Source organism: Tachypleus tridentatus, chromosome 4, assembly GCF_004210375.1.
Source record: "Tachypleus tridentatus isolate NWPU-2018 chromosome 4, ASM421037v1, whole genome shotgun sequence".
NCBI lineage: Eukaryota > Metazoa > Arthropoda > Merostomata > Xiphosura > Limulidae > Tachypleus > Tachypleus tridentatus.
Genome location: NC_134828.1, coordinates 23,057,585 through 23,076,566, shown reverse-complemented (window position 1 = coordinate 23,076,566; position 18,982 = coordinate 23,057,585). Strand labels below are relative to the sequence as shown.

The 18,982-nt window shown below is 37.1% G+C and overlaps 1 protein-coding gene and 1 long non-coding RNA gene across 41 annotated transcripts in view; one reads left to right on the top strand and one right to left on the bottom strand.

The window, feature by feature from the left end:
• The window catches only part of LOC143248665 (single-stranded DNA-binding protein 3-like), a 232,682-nt gene that overhangs the window by 127,816 nt on the left and 85,884 nt on the right, over positions 1-18,982 (top strand). For 22 of the 40 annotated variants that reach the window (XM_076497229.1, XM_076497236.1, XM_076497239.1 and 19 more), the window contains one exon: positions 14,732-14,830. The exons of the other annotated variants lie outside the window; for them this stretch is intronic. In XM_076497229.1, the coding sequence (XP_076353344.1) occupies positions 14,732-14,830 (99 nt within the window). The remainder of the gene's footprint in view (positions 1-14,731; positions 14,831-18,982) is intronic. 40 annotated transcript variants of the gene reach the window in all.
• The window catches only part of LOC143248669 (uncharacterized), a 43,535-nt gene that overhangs the window by 12,765 nt on the left and 11,788 nt on the right, over positions 1-18,982 (bottom strand). The window contains exon 2 of the long non-coding RNA XR_013027142.1: positions 6,668-6,738. This is a non-coding gene — a long non-coding RNA (uncharacterized LOC143248669). The remainder of the gene's footprint in view (positions 1-6,667; positions 6,739-18,982) is intronic.

Sequence of the window (18,982 nt, the reverse complement as noted above, 5' to 3'; positions counted from 1 at the left end):
TCGCGTGCTATCAATCCACGTGGAATAATACCACGCACGGATTTGAGGCACGCATGTTCGTTGTACTGCCATTTATTTCTGTCGTACGTCGTCTCAAAAAAGACACACGTTTAACTACGATTTATGTTATGAAACTTACTACCTCTTTTTCTTCTTTAAGAACGAATCTGGTAGTCTGGTATCACGCCCTTGTTTATTACCCGCGACTAAGTTTGGCCCCATGAGTGGCCCAGCGGTATGCTTAAAAGCCAAAACGCTAAAAACCAGATTTCGGTACTTTTGGCGGATATAGCACAGATAGCTCATTGTTTAGCTCACTGCTTAACAAACAAACAGATGTTTGCACTAGAACAGAGATGTGTATTTAATGTTTATTTCGTCATGATGTACAAATGTGGTACTATACACCCGTTTGATTTCCATGGTTAGACTAAAACGGAAATGCTTGTTAGTTTTTGTTTTGGAATTTCGCGCACAGCTGCACGAGGGCTATCTGCGCTATCCGTCCCTAATTTAGCAGCATAAAACCAAAGGGGAGGCAGCTAGTCGTCACCACTCACCGCCAACTCTTGGGCTACTCTTTTACCAACGGATAGTAGGATTGACTGTCACATTGTAATGCCTCCACGGCTGAAAGGGCGAACATGTTTAGTGCGACGGGGATTCTTCATGACGTATGAATGTAGTATCATGTACCTGTTTACTTTTCACGGTTACAATAAAACAAATTTCCAGTTCTTGACCACGTGCGAATGTTGAAATATCGGGAAGTTTTCAGCTGATTAACATTCAGATGGAGCCTTGGCTAAGTGGTCCTTGTTTTAATGGAAACCTGCGAGATATCGAACAGTGTCCTTTGTTCGCAGTCCCTCTTGAAACTGTTTGTTAATATCATATCATATCTTATTTTAGCATAGAAGCATCATCGGTTTTTACCACAAGATGAGGGTGTATGTTTCTGAACACTTGCCCACAATTAGCTACCAACAAAGGCTGGGCTTGTGTTGTGGTATTCAGAGCTTTGATGTTGAAGATTGTGATTCCTGCACGTGTCCATGTGAAGTGTCAACAACGAAAATGTTGTGTTGTGAACCATCTGTCCAGTTTTGGAGGATATGACTTTTGTATTGGTATAATTGGAATCGTCCTTCGACACTTTCGGGCCGAACGTGGCCCAGGGCCCAGTTAAGACCACAGTGAGCCACTTCGTTACTTTGCCCAATCCCTCCTCTGTACGATTTACTGTTGCGTTAAAGTATTCTTCGAAACAACCTTTTGGAACTATTTAAACTTAAAAATTATATGAGAAAGATATTAGCCTACAAGCGTAGCCTCAGTAAGCGTGTTTCTTGTTTAAGCACTAAGCTATCTGTTCTCTGCCCACCACAGGTATCGAAAGAAGGTTTGTAGTCTTGCAACTCTGCATACATTACGCTCTGCCCCTGGCCTTTGGTTTAAATCGATCCTGGTGTGCCCCATTGGTTAGCTTTCTGGTTCTGTACAAACCATTTAGGGGGAGGGGCCATGGGCGTAACTTAAGATTGGCTGTTGCATCCCATACTTCATCGGTCAAGAGTTGGCGGTGGGTGCTGCTGACTAGCTACATTGTCTTTTTTTTTTATTGAAATTCTAAGGCACTATTCGTGAAAGCAAAGAAAAATATTTTATGAAATCTAAGTCACTTTGCTTCTGCCATATGCGGTGCCGGCGAGGCTTTTCGCACATTACCATAGCTCACCAGGCCGGCCAGAATACAACACGCATAGTAGTAGTCTAGGCGCTTGTTTATATCATCAGCTTTTACAGACAACGTTCATTGTGGTGTGAACTACTGTAGGTACGTGATTTATGTTTCTTGTCATTATTATTTAAATTAGAGATGACTGTGCACAGATAATTCTTGTGTAGCTTTCTGTTAAACTTCTAAAGCAAATACGTATTTTACATTTTGTTCAAACGCAAGTTATTGTGTCGCTAAGTGATTCCTTAAGGATAATTTAAGGTCTGAGATGATACCATCGACCCGGAATGTGCTTACACATTGCATTTATTAAAACGAGATGTTCTTAGCCTTGCTGTCTGTAAGACACGTGACAACTTGATGAAGCCACCATTTTGTTGTTGCTTCTTTGTAATTCTAGTGAGTCTAATATTTCTGTTGAAAGCTGAAATACTGTAAAATCTAGGCCTTGGACGTGCTTGTAACGTGACGTATTTCGGTCTAGAAACATGGATCTCTGATGATATCCACTACACTTTCTCACTACAGCAGGTGCAGCATGTTGTATTAAAATGATTTTGCTGCTTCACCAAATCTTATCACGTTCTACCTATGCAAATAACTTTCCAGCGTTGTTTTCATTGTAAAAAAAATCATCATAGAGCTCTCGTGTCCAAATACACCAATCCTTCTCGAATACTTTCCATAACCCTATCTTCTGTATGAGGAAGAAAGTTTTCCAGCACTCGTTTTGACAGTTTTATTGTACAGAAGTCCGTAGGTATTATGTACTACAACTCTAATATTTCTTTATTTGGAATGGAATTGATACCCACTTAGTTCTTCAGGTATTTAGGGTACTTGACAGCTGAACAGGACGTTCAGCTGGAAGGCTCACTTTGGTGAACCTAAATCCTATCGACCTTATTAGAAGACAAAGATCCTTCTTGATTATAATGCGTACTGTTGCCTGAGAAACATGTACATCTTTTGTCACTAACACCTGTTTTCGTGGATTTTCAACTTTTACAACATGCAACACTTACCATTGCTGTTTCTTTATCCCTCTATCTCTGGGGGGTTGACATAAGTCGATCCATATTCTTTTTGGTTTTTAATGACATAAAGTACAAAATTATATCCCCTTCTTGGAAATTCTAAATCCCCAGTTTGAACACATTTTGGAAAGGGTTATTACATAATGTTTTCAAAAGTAACCAGTTTTTGGCGGCATCACTTTCCCTACAAAACTATAAACAGTACAGTTCTGATACATTTGTTCCAGTCTATATCGGTTGTGGTTTGTTGGTTAACTTGCTAATTTGCATATTCGAAATAATTTCCCTATAACGTACTCAACCATATATTCCACAACATGTGTTTGTTGTATGAGAAAAATCTTTACTTGAGTATCTATAGTTTGAATGTACTTTTATCCTAAATGTTGTGCGTGGTTGTGTTTCACTGTTAGACACGAAACGTTGTACAGAAATAAATATCCTACAAATAGTTATCTCAAAATTTCCTACTGAGCATCCATAGTTTATATTTTAGCTGTGTAACCTTTAATGGCGAAGGAATCAGGTTACTGAAGCTATGTTGATTCCTGTTTTTCAATGGATGTTCTTTCTGCTTTCACTTTTTACACTTGTACAAAGCCAACATCTCCTGCCCACACTTTCCTACCAGCTCGGTTTTCAAAGATGAAACCGTATCTGGATTCTTGTCTTCATAAAACTAGACTATCGCGTGTTGTACTCAGTGATCTCTTATATCCCCGCTCTAGCTTCAAACCCGGGTTGCATTTTCAATACGTATAATTTAGACAGACAAGGAACTTCTCTTCTGCCTCTTAACATTTCACAGTTCCTCTTATTCTAAGTGCTCAAATATCAGCACAACTGTAATTTTCCTATTTCTAGGCTCTGTAAATATGTTGTTGTTCTAGAACAAAAAACACGTGTAATCTTATCTTCCAGGAATCATGGCTGCTGCTCTGTTATTACAATTCTTCTGAAGCCAGTCTTTGTTTCAACAGTTAACACTGGGTCTTTATTTCAATTTGGTGAAGGAACTCCAATCCAGACAACTGGTGTTACCGAATTCTATGTGGGAGGAGTCAGCTGCTGCACCTAGTGTACTGCTTATCTTCAACCATGGCTTGCTATTTCCACAAACCTCCGAAGTTTTGGGAGATTAAGTCCTTTTCGTATGTACCACAAAGTTTAAACTGCCATGCAAAGTGCCTTCTGCAAGTTTCAAAACCATAAAGCAAAAGGACCACTCCAAATATCATAATATATTTCCTTATATGTGTGGTATCAAAGCATAGCCTTTCACCATGTTTCTGTGTTATCTGAACATGTTTCTGGTGTAATCTTGACAGGTATACTATCACTTTTCTGTTATTCTTTAAGATGTGTTGAACCATTTTGCCTTTTATGACACCCTTTGTGTTACAGCAATTTAGTTCTTGGTTTAAATCATTCATTAAGTCTATTGAACAGCAGTTGGAGGTTTTACCAACATTTATATGAATGTGTCCTTACCTAAACGTTTGACAACACTTGTTAAAAATAGCGAGGATCATTCGGTTAATTAATTTCCTCGATTTATGAAAATGTTGCTTTGAGAAACTGGTGTCAAACAGCTGTTATCAGTTGTCAACGTCGTTAGGTTAGCGATTTCACCAGTTTTAGGTGTAGCCATGGGAGACAGATTTGAAATTACTGTTACCAGCAGTCAGGTTCATATAGTTATTGATGCCAAAAGTTTAAGTGTTTTCTTCTCAAGTGGCGTGTTGGTTAACCCTAATCTTCTCAAGTGGCGTGTTGGTTAACCCTAATCTTCTCAAGTGGCGTGTTGGTTAACCCTAATCTTCTCAAGTGGCGTGTTGGTTAACCCTAATCTTTTCAAATTGCGTGTTGGTTAACCCTAATCTTTTCAAATTGCGTGTTTGTTAACCCTAATCTTCTCAAGTGACGTGTTGGTTAACCCCAATCTGTTCTAAGTATATATATCTTACTGATCTCTACAATACTTTATATCTCGTATATTTGTATTCTGATTTACAAATATTTTACTTGAGTCTCTTCGACAATAACGAAACAAACAAACTGTTATTGTGAATGAATATTCCTGATTACATCAACATGATAAAACCAGTAGAAAGCGTACAGAAACGCCATATTTCTGTCCTCCAAACCTCTTGCATAGTTGTCGAATTACTTTAAAATAAATATATTATTAATTATGTTCTCACCGATGTTTTCGATAAAAATCTTGAAAGGATGCACAGTAATATGTCTATACATCATCACCACTCTTCAAGGAATCCATATTCTCAACATAAACAATACATTTACCGAGTGGATCATATTATAAAACCATGTTTGCTATTATCATACGTCCACAATGGTATCCTCTGGTGTCAGCAGTATAGGTGGAAAACCAGTTCTTTCTGCTATTATTGTAAAGCTCTTGACAATTAATTGAGTTAGATGGACAGACTGGAAGTATTAATGACCGCCATTAAAAATGAGACCTGGTGGTCGACGAATCCTCGTCACCGAACATGCTCGCCCCTTCAGTCTAAGAAGCATTATATAACGTGCCAGTCAATACTACCATTCATTATTAAAAGAGTAGCCTAAAAGTTGGCGGTAGGTGTTGTTAACTAGCCGTCTTTCCTCTAGTCTGTTATTTGCTAAATTAAGGAAGTTTAGCGCAGATGGCCCGGCATGGCCAAGCGCATTAAGGCGTGCGACTCGTAATCTGAGGGTCGCAGGTTCGCATCCCCGTCGCGCCAAACATGCTTGCCCTTTCAGCCGTGGGGGCGTTATAATGTGACGGTCAATCCCACTATTCGTTGGTAAAAGAGTAGCCCGAGAGTTGGCGGTGAGTGGTGATGACTAGCTGCCTTCCCTCTAGTCTTACACTGCTAAATTAGGGACGGCTAGCACAGATAGCTCTCGAGTAGCTTTGTGCGAAATTCAAAAAACAAACAAGCTAGCGCAGATAGCCCTTGTGTACCTTTGTGTGAAATCCAAACCAAACTCAAAGAAATAGAGCCGAAACTATCTCTAGTCCTGGAAAATATTACTTACAAAAACGTGTGAAAATTGATACACGTGCTCTTTGTGAACACCCTGATAGTTTGAATTAAAAACTGTATAAAAAATTAAATGGACATTGTAATACTAATTTATTATTATGATAATTTTACAGTTAGAACCACTAGCAGCATGACGTTTAGCATACTTGTTGATATTGCGCTCTTACATAGCTTGTTTTTTTAAAAAATTCGAATACCTTTACCAATTACCATATTACGAGTCTAATTACCACTAATAAAGGTGTTAATTAAAATTAATTGTCAATAACTCGTTAACGTCACAGCAGGTTTGCAAAGTTTTTAGTTCAAGGAATGATAATCGCAAAGAACACGTGTATCAAATTTCACGTGTTTTTTACCATTTCTAAGTAAAGTTGTGGTGTTAAAACAGTTTGTTATGTGTGTCTTTATCACTGTCACATTAGTTACTCATATGACGTATATAACTAAAAAATGTTTCTCACAAAGCTACTCGAGGGCTATCTGCGCTAGCTGTTCCTAATTTAGCAGTGTAATACTAGAGGGAAGGCGGCTAGTCGTCACCACCCACCGCCAACTCTTGGGCTACTCTTTTACCAACGAATAGTGGGATTGACCGTCACATTATAACGCCCACACAGCTGAAAGGGCGAGCATGTTTGGTGCGACCGGGAAAATCTGCTTTTAGACATTGTGATGACACAACACTATTGTTTTGTGCTCAACTTGAAGGTTATAAGAAGTGTTTTAACAGTGTTTTCTGAGCATGTAAACTTGCCCATTTTTAAGTGTCAGTGCTACCTGAAGGTCTGCATTACATTGATAGAAAAATAACATAAACAAAAAGTGCTTACCCATACGGAGAAGGAAAGCTCGTGAAGTCTCTGCAGTACTGAAACGTTGTAGCCACTGTATGCTTGAAAACCTAATATTAAGAAGGTGGAAGTAAATAAAAGTCATATCGGAGAAATCCTGAAGATCAGTGTTAATTTGATACAAATTGAGTTTAAAGTGTTATTACGTTTGTAAACATTTTCCATTTGTTTCACGTAGTTTTATGTTTTAAAGTTAGGCTTAACTGCCTCTCGTGTGTGACGACAAAATTCGTTACTTTAAGATATCCGTTGAAAAGAGTAAAACGTATCAGTTGACTGACTTGGAAAACTTACAACATGACACTGTTCACAGACATACTGACCTTTAATATTGATTTCCCAGTGATACGTGATTTTTGTTTAGTTTATATTTCTAATAATTCGGAACGTTATTAGCAAGCTAGCTTGGCTTACAACGCCTTAGGAGACAAAGTACCATTAACTCTTGGGCAGCTGGGGTAATGTGACGTAGGAATATGTGCTAGTAACATTGCACGCATTAAGTGAATCGACAAGAATGCCCAGTGCAAAATAAGTTAATATTGTCATTTCACCCATTCTTTGTTTTGATGAGTTTCGTGGTGTTAGGTAGAACACCAGTTTGGTGTTTAGTTCAAATGCCACCCCTCGTTTCATTGACAAACTTCCAATTCCATCAAGTCCGGTATGGGCTAATAGGAAGCGCGCTAGTCGGTGAATCCAAGGGTTTGATTGTTCGCGCTCCATTACCACAAAATCGCATCCCTCACTTTGGATGTGTGGGTATGTGAGACAAGAGTAGCCCAAGAGCTGGCGGTGGGTGATGTTAATTAGCTGCTTTATCTCAAGTTAGTCAGATAGCTCATGCATAGTTCTACGCGAATATCTAAAACCATTGGGTGAGTTTCGAGCTTTGATATCAACGTCATACGTGTACCCCTGGCCGGCATGGCCAGGGGGGGGTTAAGGCTCTTGACTCGTAATCTGAGGGTTGCGGGTTCGAATCCCCGTCGTACGAAACATGCTCGTCTTTTCAGCCGTGGGAGCGTTATAATGTTACGGTCAATCCCACTATTCGTTGGTAAAAGGGTAGACCAACAGTTGGCGGTGGGTGGTGATGACTAGGTGCCTTCCCTCTAGTCTTACGCTACTGAATTAGGGATTGCTAGCGCAGATAGCCCTCGAACAGCTTTGCGTGAAATTCAAACCAAACCCCCACAAATGTGTTATGTAATTCCTGAAGCTAAATGACCGATAAACTAACACAAGTTAAACACCTGTCAGATAAAGACAAATAATGATTACTCGTTCTTCTCAATTTATATCTAAATAAAGTTTTGTCTTTACTAAAAGTTGATTATAATTTAGTAACTATACACAGATAAAGAATGACTATTCTGTTTGTAGCATTTCGTGAACACAACATTTTTATGTATATTTAGTATAAGTATTGTTTGATTATAATTTGATTTTCTTATGTTTCTAAGTTATGTCCATATTTTGTTTCAGATAAATCCTTATAGCTTGAAATATACAGACAACTGATGGTTAAAGACATATTCCTAAAGGTCATATGTATAATCACGCAAATTATTAATTGTGACAGTAAAGGCAGTGGGGGTTTATCTTTAGACTGTCTTCTTGGTTTTGGCTTCGATGGCCTACTGAGTTGAAGACGCGTGCTTTAAAGTGGACATTGTCAAAATGGAATGTGCTGCGGGTACACCATAAACGTTATTATAGAGGTGGAACTGAGATTTCCGATTGAACAGAATTTGTGATGTTACTTCAGTGTGTCGCTTTATTAACCAGGCAGACGTAATGGGGAGTTTTAGCTAATGATTATGAATTTTGTGCGCCAGCAATACCAATCTTGGGGTCATGTATACCCGATATGATTTTGTTATTCATTATGACCTCTACCAACCTACCTTCAAACTTATTTTACATGCTAAAGTAGTTTATGCGCCATTTTATATGTATACACACACACGTTTGGAAAATGTTTAAAAGACAAACTTTCTTGTCACGACAGAAAGCACCGTCGTTTCGTACAAATTGCGTGACGATCGGTACCGCAACAGCTGATACATCGATGTGACACACAGATGGCTTTTCGTTCTTTATATAGATTTGTGAAATACACTAACATCTGAATCGTCAGTTATGCTTTCGGTATATATATGTTCTGTTTGTTGATGAATAAATGTAACGTCATAATGACGTAACAAATAACTTTGAACAGATGTTTGTACACTTTTGACCCCAACTTTTGTATTTAAAAAGTTTGTAGCATCACCTTATATCGTATTGTTAGGCCTAAGATGATAAAATGTAAGGTCATGTTCGTAAACACGCGTCTATAATCTTCCACGTCATAGGTGTTGTATAATACACCTATATAACGTATCTTACGACACGGATATATATAGTACGCCTTCTCAAGACGTTTCTGAACATAGTATTTATTAACAACAAAGGACCTATTGGTCAATTTCGAGTTCTTGAATAACGTATTTTAGATCACAGGTCTTGTACAGTGTATCTTACGTCACGAGCCTTTTATAATACACTTTATTAGATATAAAATACTAGAAAAACCAGTATGTTCTTTTGTCCTAACCACAATGGAAATCTTATCCTATTTCAACAACACATTAATATATAGTTTTGTTTTCAAGGCGATCAAAGAAAACATTAACCTTCTACGTCACAGCTTCTCCTATCAGTTTTAACCGTGTTGAAGGTAAAAAAAAAATCTGTGACGTGGATCTGTTCGTATTAGCAGTGGGAAAATGTTAAAACTAAAGTATTATTACTTACAGACCTTGTTAATAGTTCCGTGTTCGATAATTACTTAACTAATTTAGATGGAACAGCATCGCAGTTAAAAAAAACGATTATTAAAATTACGCATTTACAAATGAATAGAGACTATTATAGAATAATGAATGTTTACCAGATACATGATCTGTACAGGTTTCGAAACCTCTTCGCTACTTGCATATTATTTACTTTCCTTAGTATTATTCAGTGGTCACCATAGTGCTGCTCTCACTCCAGACCTGGCCTGGCATGGCCAAGCGCGTAAGGCGTGCGACTCGTAATTCGAGGGTCGCGAGTTCGCGCCCGCGTCGTGCTAAACATGCTCGCCCTCTCAGCCGTGGGGGGCGTATAATGTGACGGTCAATCCCACTATTCGTTGGTAAAAGAGTAGCCCAAGAGTTGGCAGTGGGTGGTAATGACTAGCTGTCTTCTCTCTAGTCTTACACTGCTAAATTAGGGACGGGTAGCTCAGATAGCCCTCGTGTAGTTTTGCGCGAAATTCAAACCAAACAAAACAACCACCTGAAGCTATAATAAAAAGTAATATCTTAAAGTCAGCCCTTATTACTTATAACTCTTAAACTCACGTAAATTATTGCCTTTAAAACACATAAAGACGACCACCCTGTTAGTAAAATAAAAGAGGACTCCTACCTTGCCGAAATTTATATTTGTCTTCTGGTGCTACTGTTCTCAATATTAGTAAGAAAAAAGATGATTCACCAACACCATCAATAAAAGATAATTCATCAACACCACGAATAAAAGATAATTCATCAACACCATCAATAAAAGATAATTCATCAACACCACCAATAAAAGATGATTCACCAACACCATCAATAAAAGATAATTCATCAACACCACGAATGAAAGATAATTCATCAACACCACCAATAAAAGATAATTCACCAACACCATCAATAAAAGATGATTCACCAACACCATCAATAAATTTCTCCTTCTGTGATAACCCTTTCATAAAAAGCACCATTCTAGTAACCCATCTTTGAACTATTTCCAACAACTCAATGTCCTTCGTGAGGTAAGGAGTGCAAGAGTGAACGCAGTACTCCAAATGTGACCTACTTCCATCAGATTATTTTTTTCACCTTTAAAGAAATCCTTACCATTAGATTTTACATTTTCAGCCAATTTTTTATGTCCTATTTCGTTGACATTTGATCTTCTGTAACCTTCTAAATCTCCCATGACACCAGTCAATTTAAATTTAAGCGTTTATTGAATTTGATCTTTTGTACATTTGTGAACCAATCCAGTTTTGTCACTTGCAGCTAACCGTTTCCTTCCTATAAGGAATTTATCCTTGAATATTTAAAAATTCATCTACGTTTAACCAATCTCTCCAAGTACCTCAGCTACCCACTTCACTGACCGGCATGGCCAGGTGGTTAAAGCACTCGACTCGTAATCTGAGGGTCCCGGGTTCGAATCCTCATTACATCAAACATTATTGCCCTTTCAGCCGTGGGGGCGTTATAATGTTACGACAAATACCACCATTTGTTGGTAAAAGAGTAGCCCAAGAGTTGGCGGTGGGTGGTGATAACTAGCTGCCTTCCCTCTAGTTTTACGCTGCTAAATTAGGGACGGCTAGCGCAGATAGTCCTCGTGCAGCTTTGCGCGAAATTCAAACCAAACCAACAATCATTTCACAACAAATAATTCTTGTCATATTTCTTCAATTTTTTTTAATTTATAAACAAAATATTATTATTCCTTATCTCGATACGCAGCAAAAGATCAAACCTAATATGTCGATCAATTTTATATTTAAAGTCGAAATAAATCTAAAATAGCATTGGTTCTGTTAAGTACCTTGACTAGTTGAAGAACGTTATCTTGAATATTTCCCAAAAACATTTCTTCCTTGAGGTTTGTCTCTATCAGTTGTGAACTGAGAAGCTTCAGTTAAAACCACTCAGAATTATGACTTCATTATCAGTTGAAATCATAATTTCATCAGTATCATCTCTTGATCTGTAACAAGTTCCCCCAAAAAACTTCTTACGATTATATCCACTAGTATATCCAAGTGAATTCAATACCTTGGTGTTATCTTTGATAACCCAAACTTCAACAGAGTGTAACTCACATTTTACGTATAAAGCCTCTCCTTTTCACCTCTATTTAGTTCTCTATCCGTGGCAGATAGTCATCAAAATCTTCCATTACTACCAATGATCTAAAGATCACCTCTTTTGTGTCTTCCACTTGTATCTTTATAATAACGATTAACCCTACCAATTAACTACTTTTATACTCATTTCCTATAATAAACTTTTCTTTGCCTCTTATTCGTTTTTGCGCATATTCTGTTTTTCCTGTTCCCCACTGCTCTCTAGTCCTGGGTTAAATGTTTCTTTACACCTTGATTAACAACCCCACCAAACAATCCAGCGTCTATCATGTTTAAATGTAAACCACCCATTCAAAAAACGATAACTTTTAAACATTTAAACTAGTTCAAACGAATTTTCTGGTTCCTTATTGACACATACATTGCTAAACTAAAACTATTTATTTTTAATGTCTCGGGCTGCGGGTCGAAGGGTTTGGAGTTAGAGACGTGATGCGCGCGCACACACACACACAACACTTTGAGCTGTTATCATATGAAAAAAAGTGGCTGTTAGCCTCGTAATTTTTATTCAAAACGCCTGACAAAGTCCTTTTGGCGTGCAGTATTCCATTCTCATTTGTCAGAAGTTCAAAATCAGAGCTAACTAAACCAAAATCGCAAGGTCAGCGACCTAACAGTTTATCACTTTTGCGCATTGAAGTGCTGATCAGATTGAAAATTACAATGTCCAAGTTTCCGTTTCTCGATGTGCAAGATTGATGTAAACTTTGTTATACTTTAGTGGAGTAACTTCCTGATATCTTAGCACAACTTGAAGTGAACTTTCTGCTTGTTTCACGAGAAATAACAAATGCACGTCAGATGCAGCAGTTTTCAGACAAAACTTAACTGTTTGGTACTTTTACATTTGAAACATTGTAAAATATGAGTACTTGCTTCTTCTTTGTTCTCATGTATGCAAATTCTGCAAGCTTCAGTAATAACTTCTTACAACAGTTTCTGGTAATAAATACTGATATAAAGGGCTGTATCCTCTATTTTTGTGTTCTTTTGTGACGGTGAAAAATCACCCAAACACATGCTTTTAACCAAATTAATTTATGTGATTATTACTGCTGTATTACAACCATAGGAGTAATTTATGCTGCAAAGGGGGATAGTCCATTTTACTTTTCATTAGTGGTGCTTACCCCCCCCCCCCTGTAATAAATAGGGAGTAGTAGTAGTAGTACACAATGGAAGTTTAATATTAATCAGTGAGCTAAGAAAGAATATCCTAAAAACGTTGCTCTGTTCATATTCTAGGAATATTGCCCTCGTGTGGAATTGTTAAAAAACCTTTTGAGCTTTGATAAAAATTGCTTTTAAAAAAAAATTTTGAAATCTAACACGTGAAGCAGGCGTTTATGGTTTCACTGTGTTGCGTATCCCGAAATAAAGTTGTTGAAGGAGACAAACACAAGATTTCAGTTGTAATAAGGCCATTTGCTGGTCGTGTTCTCTAATAATACTGTTCGATTAAATAATAAAACCTCTACAAAAAAAATTTTTCACGTAGTAACATAATAAAAGTTAATTCTACTTTTGAGCACACCCCTTTCGGTTTCTAACATGAGTTATGCGAATGTAAAATCGTTCATAAAGTTATGCAGTAAAATAATTTATCGTGGACACATCCTATTTAATATAATAAAAAAACTTATGATACAACGCGAGTTACTTCCGTGCAGAATTGTTCAGACAGTTACATTGTAATTGTAATTCGTCTCGTGAATACATCCTATTCAGAGGAAAAATAATGAAATTCAAATAGCTATTACGTATATGGTAATCGTAAACGCATGACCGCATTTATGAGCATGCTTTTTCTTTCTCCACGTTATTTGTTAACGGAACCCTACCATCGAACACGAACCTGTGCATAACGACTTTGATTCATGAAGGGAAAAAAAATAAAGCATTACTTTTGAATAAGGTATTTTTCGCACATCATGAGATTCAGAAAAAATTGTGAAAAAAGTAGGTCACGTGCTTAACGAGATTTCCGCGAGAGGAAGCATAATCTGTCGACTTCTGTTGGTGAGCGAGTCAAGTAGGCCTAAAAACGGTTTTATTTGTCAAAATTGCCACTGAGATTCTAGATACAACACTTGACAAATTGAGATTAGTTTAAATCATTCTATCTTTAGAGGTGTGTTATAAGTTAATAAAGTCTTTAAACTTGGTGTGCAATCTGTGATGTTATTTTAACTTTGTGAAGATTAATGAAAACTTGTTAAAAAAAACATTTAACCAATAAAACGCGTCAGTTTTTTTTATGTGGAGTTAATTAAAGGTAATTTGGAATTAAAATCAGTTTTATATATTGAAGTATTGGTTTTTATTTATCTTTTATTAGTTTGTGTACTTTTACGCAAAGGTTATAAACTCTTTTTATTAACAACTAGTACCAGTAAGCTGTTTTATTGACAGTAAGGTTCCACATAATCAGTTTAAATATTTATCGAGTATCAGACAGTAAAGTTAGATGATGTTTAATAGCGTGTGTGAAAGAAGGGCAACTGTGCCCGGGTGCGACACGCCCTGCACCTCTCTTATGTCCTCCCTTACATTACAGGAATTATAATGTTACTTTTGTATAAACTTCGGAGACAGTACACAGTATACTTCCCAGTTTATCGTTCTAAAACGCAAATTTATAATATTTTGAAATGTCTGGGGATCAAACCCCCAATTCCTACCTTAATGTAAGGTTTAAAATATGTGTTTAATTATATTTTAATACTTATGATAAGGTGCTAGATGTGTATCCTTATTAATAAAGCGTGTACTCTAACACTTAGGTGTAATTTAATAAATGCAGTAATATATTGAAAGTATGCATTATCCGAATAGTAGCATGAAAACAATAAATAATGAAAATGTTAAGCAACATGTGGTTTGACAGCCCAGATACGTTACTACTATTGTAAGTATTTCTAAAAAAATAAGCTGCTTTTAGTTGAGAAAACTAAGTGGATGGTAGCGTGTGTGTATTGTTTGGTAGTTTTGAATGGGGGACAGAATATGTGTTTTTCCCTTGTTGCTTGTGTGTAGTTCGTAGCTTGACCCAAAGCTTGATTTCTTCCTTACAGAACGCTCACATGAGGCCCTCTACGCCGCAGCAGCCAGTCTCACAACCGTCCCCCCATTCCCAGCCCCCTACCCCTCATGGGCAAATGATGCAGAACCAGGTGAGACATCACCCTCTAGTTTAACCCATAGTTATAATGACATCCATTTTTGTTTTTAGTGTGTTTTAATAGTTTTTTTATTGTTACTTTTTGTAATATATGTTTTGCATGTGTTTAGTTTATTAGCCAGTGTACACGATGTATCTGCGTGTCTGTCGTTTTGTGTCAATTCCTGTGAACTGGTTCTGTAGTTTCTTAATATAACCCATTCAGTGTGTGAAATATAAGAAACTTTAAGAAGTGGGACTGTGTGTATACCGTTCACTGATTCCTGGTTGTTGTTTGTTTTTTTAACTTGAAAAAGAACAAAACGTTATCAGCTGTCCTCAGTTTATTAGACTGAGCAGCGATTTGCTATTTAGGTTGACACACTGTCTACACTCTAGAGTAACCGTTTTGTACGTGGAGCCACCTGGTAGTCATCAGGAAAATAGTCTTGATTAATGCATCGTGGATTAAAAATGTTAAACCAGCCAGGATAGAAAAACCGAACACAAATACAACGTTGCGTTGCTCTGTTTTTCAGGTACTTTTTATTATAAAAAATGGCTAAATAATTATTTCTAGAACGCACGGTTTTGCAGGCGGCTCGAATGGGAAAAGTAAATATAGAGTTCACCGAAGTAGTACAGTTATATCACTTTATGAAATAAAAAAACAACAACAGCTTCATATAAGTATTATTAATTTTTCTACTTATTAACAATAGATGGCGACTTTGTTTTCAAACTAATATTTTACGCACAGATGCAATACTATCCAAGAGATTATATGAACACCATGGCCCCACCCATAAAATTAAATGTATTGCTTACGTAATGCAAAAGCCTTCCTTATATGTCATATATATATATATATATATATATTAATTATTTATTTAAAGGTGAAACACGTTAGTTAAAAGAATATCCAGTAAAGGGTGTTTAGTAAGAGATACATTGTAGTCGTCGTGAACAAAGGAGTTATAAGTCTTTTGAATAATTTTGTTGATAACAGATGGCGGGACAGTATAAATACGAATAAACTTTTAACATATTTCGTTAAATAAGGTTCAACGTTAACTTTTACGTATGCATCTATGAAATAAAATAATTAAGCTATCTTGTATTCGTTTTCACGTATGTGTGCAATCCGTATAATACCGGTAGTCAGGTCATTATTATAAGTCGTGAATAATTTAACTGACAAAAGATGGCGCGACGGTACTGATATGTGTTACAGGAAACAGCCCTGAACTTAAAGTGATTCGTTACGTACAAATATAATGTATACGTTATGATATGACGATAAGTACACATTTATTAATATAACAACATAGCTATGTTATCTCTCGGTATCATGGACGTAATATTGCCAGTCCATTCACAAAGAGCCAAATTATAGTTAGAGCTTTAAATTGAACGTGTCCGTACAACGTTTAAGTGGTTTCGAAAAACGAGGCCATAACATCGTGCTGTGGTTACACAGTAATAGATCCATTGTTCGCCAGTCTTAATGTCTTCCATTAAGTTTAATGTCACGTATTTGTTTGCCACGAATGAGTTCATACTAACATTAATTGTCTAAAGAATGTGAGCGTAACATTCGAATTAATGTTACACTTTTGAATTAACTTCATGTATGGTGTAGGAAGTAGCGGAATGTGGACATATTCTATAGTACTAACTAATTACTAAAATTTACATAAAAAAAAAACTTTCTCTGTTCCACATGTTAAGCAAGTAAAACTGTTTAATGAAGAACCATTGCGGTTATTTGTCTTCTTTCTGTTATTTTATGCGCACAGACTTGCAGTTTATAACAGCTTTGTAAGTTAAATATCTTATCATTTATTGGAATGGCTATCACTGTTTAAAGTTTGTTCTGCGCGGTGGTGTGCGCGCCCTCTCTCGCTGACAGAGCTTGAACTACAAGCAACATGAAATCGACGCCGTGTGACAGCGTGGATCGTTAATTATTGGATAGCTTCCTTTATCACAGTACCGCACGACTTGCAGAGGAGCAGTCCTCTCTCTTATCTATTTGTACAGCGGCTTTCCTCTGTCTAGAGGTCGCTAGCGACGGTTTTACAACAGATTAAAATACACATTTTTTCACAAATTCTGGCAAAATATGAAAAAACAAACAAACCCGGTATGGAATAATAGAGATGGCGAAAAATTAAAGTAGAAGGTGAAATTATATATCTTGTTCCAATTAGCATAGAGTCCACTAATGATAATAGATGCAGAATCGACACGAGACATTGCTGGTCGAGAGACCACAGTGCATAACTTAATACTGCAGTTTACTAACTTGTGACACACGATTACCTGCTCTATAACACATGCTAATGTTTGCTGCACAATTCCACACAAAACACACCCGCAATAAAAAAAAACAACGCGAAACGACCACACCTAGTAGTGTACATTTATCCACACAAACGTTTTAAGTGAAGGAAACACCACCTTTAACATTCTTGTCATATTAAGCCCAATAACTCTGTGTGTGTCATATTCGACTGCTGATCACAGACAACGTGCTTGATTCGAACACTTTGTAAATCAGCTCTATTAATGTTGTGGCTTTTAGCGCCAGAAGTTTAGGCGTAGCTTGACTTTGATCGCACCGCTGTGGAAATTGCATCGTCTATATATATTTGCAAGTTGTTTCAGCCATCACGGATTATCGGTGGAATTTCAAATGGTCAACCTGCAGTTGAGACCGAAAATGTGAAGAGTACAACCAAATTAGATAACTTTATTGGCCTACCCGAACAGCAAGAAGTTAGCTATCCGCACGTGGAGTAAGCTAACCAGTAAAATCAAACGAACCTGTGGTGTTAAAGTGAATGGTTAGCGCAGGCAACTTCGATATTTTTTGTTTTGTTTTGTTTCTATAACCACTGACATCCGGAATTCAGATCCAGGCTATCTTGGGATTGAAATCCGAACCCGAAAGCCAATGATTTTATACGTCAGAGGAACCAGCAGGAGTTTGTTTTCCTTTCAAGCATAGCTATTAGTAAAATATTTATATTAGTTACTTGCATGTGTATAAACCACGTAGAATAAGCATTGTCAGAGTTGGCAAAGCATACAACGTATTCCGAGCTGGCACGAGGTGCGCATTCTAATCGCGAGATGTCTGCCGCTCAACCTTCAACTTTGACGGCTGTAAACCCCGCCTTCTACTGATGCTACGGCTCCAGTGGGCTGGATCTAACTTAGAAATGTTTTTTTTTGGGCCTACTATATATACGCGACAAGAGATATGATTATATTGTAGGTGCTTTTATTATTCCCAAGGAACTCGTTAGAGGTACTTATTAAACGTGTATGTTTGTGATAGATATGTTTGGCAAATAAATGTTTTGAAGTTTTAAAATATGGTAACAGAAAAAAAAACAAAACGGGAGTTAGGCTTTAACTGTAATGTAATGAAATTACGTATACGCGAAAGAAAGCGGCGCTTGTTTGAAGTAAAGAGAAAATTAATGACCAGAGTTAAACATATTGGACAGGTCAAAACAAAACTCACGCTCGTAAGAAAGTTCCAAAATTAGACGATAACTTATTTTTTTTTAAAATATATCATTAGAATTTTAAAATATTCTGTGACAGATGACTTTGCATTATATTATGCACCGGGCCAATAAAGTTAAACATTAACGTGGTTCCTTGGAATTCAGTTGTATGTATTATATTTATCTATTACAGTAGGGTTTCTTTCGTTTTTCATGCTCGCCCTTTCAGCTGTGGGGGCGTTATAATGTGACGGTCAATCCCACTATTCGTTGGTAAAAGAGTAGCCCAAGAGTTGGCGGTGGGTGGTGATGACTAGCTGCCTTCCCTCTATTCTTACACTGCTAAATTAGGGACGGCTAGCACATATAGCCCTTGAGTAGCTTTGTGCGAAATTCAAAACAAACAAAGAATTCTTTCATTTTCATTAGTTCATGGTCGATATTGGATAGAGTGCAGCGAATACATCTTCTATGTGAGTGCAGGATGCGCAAGTTTGGGGGGGGATAACATGGATTTGTAGTGACTTGGCAAGTTTGGGGGGATAACATGGATTTGTAGTGACTTGGCAAGTTTGGGGGGATAACATGGATTTGTAGTGACTTGGCAAGTTTGGGGGGATAACATGGATTTGTAGTGACTTGGC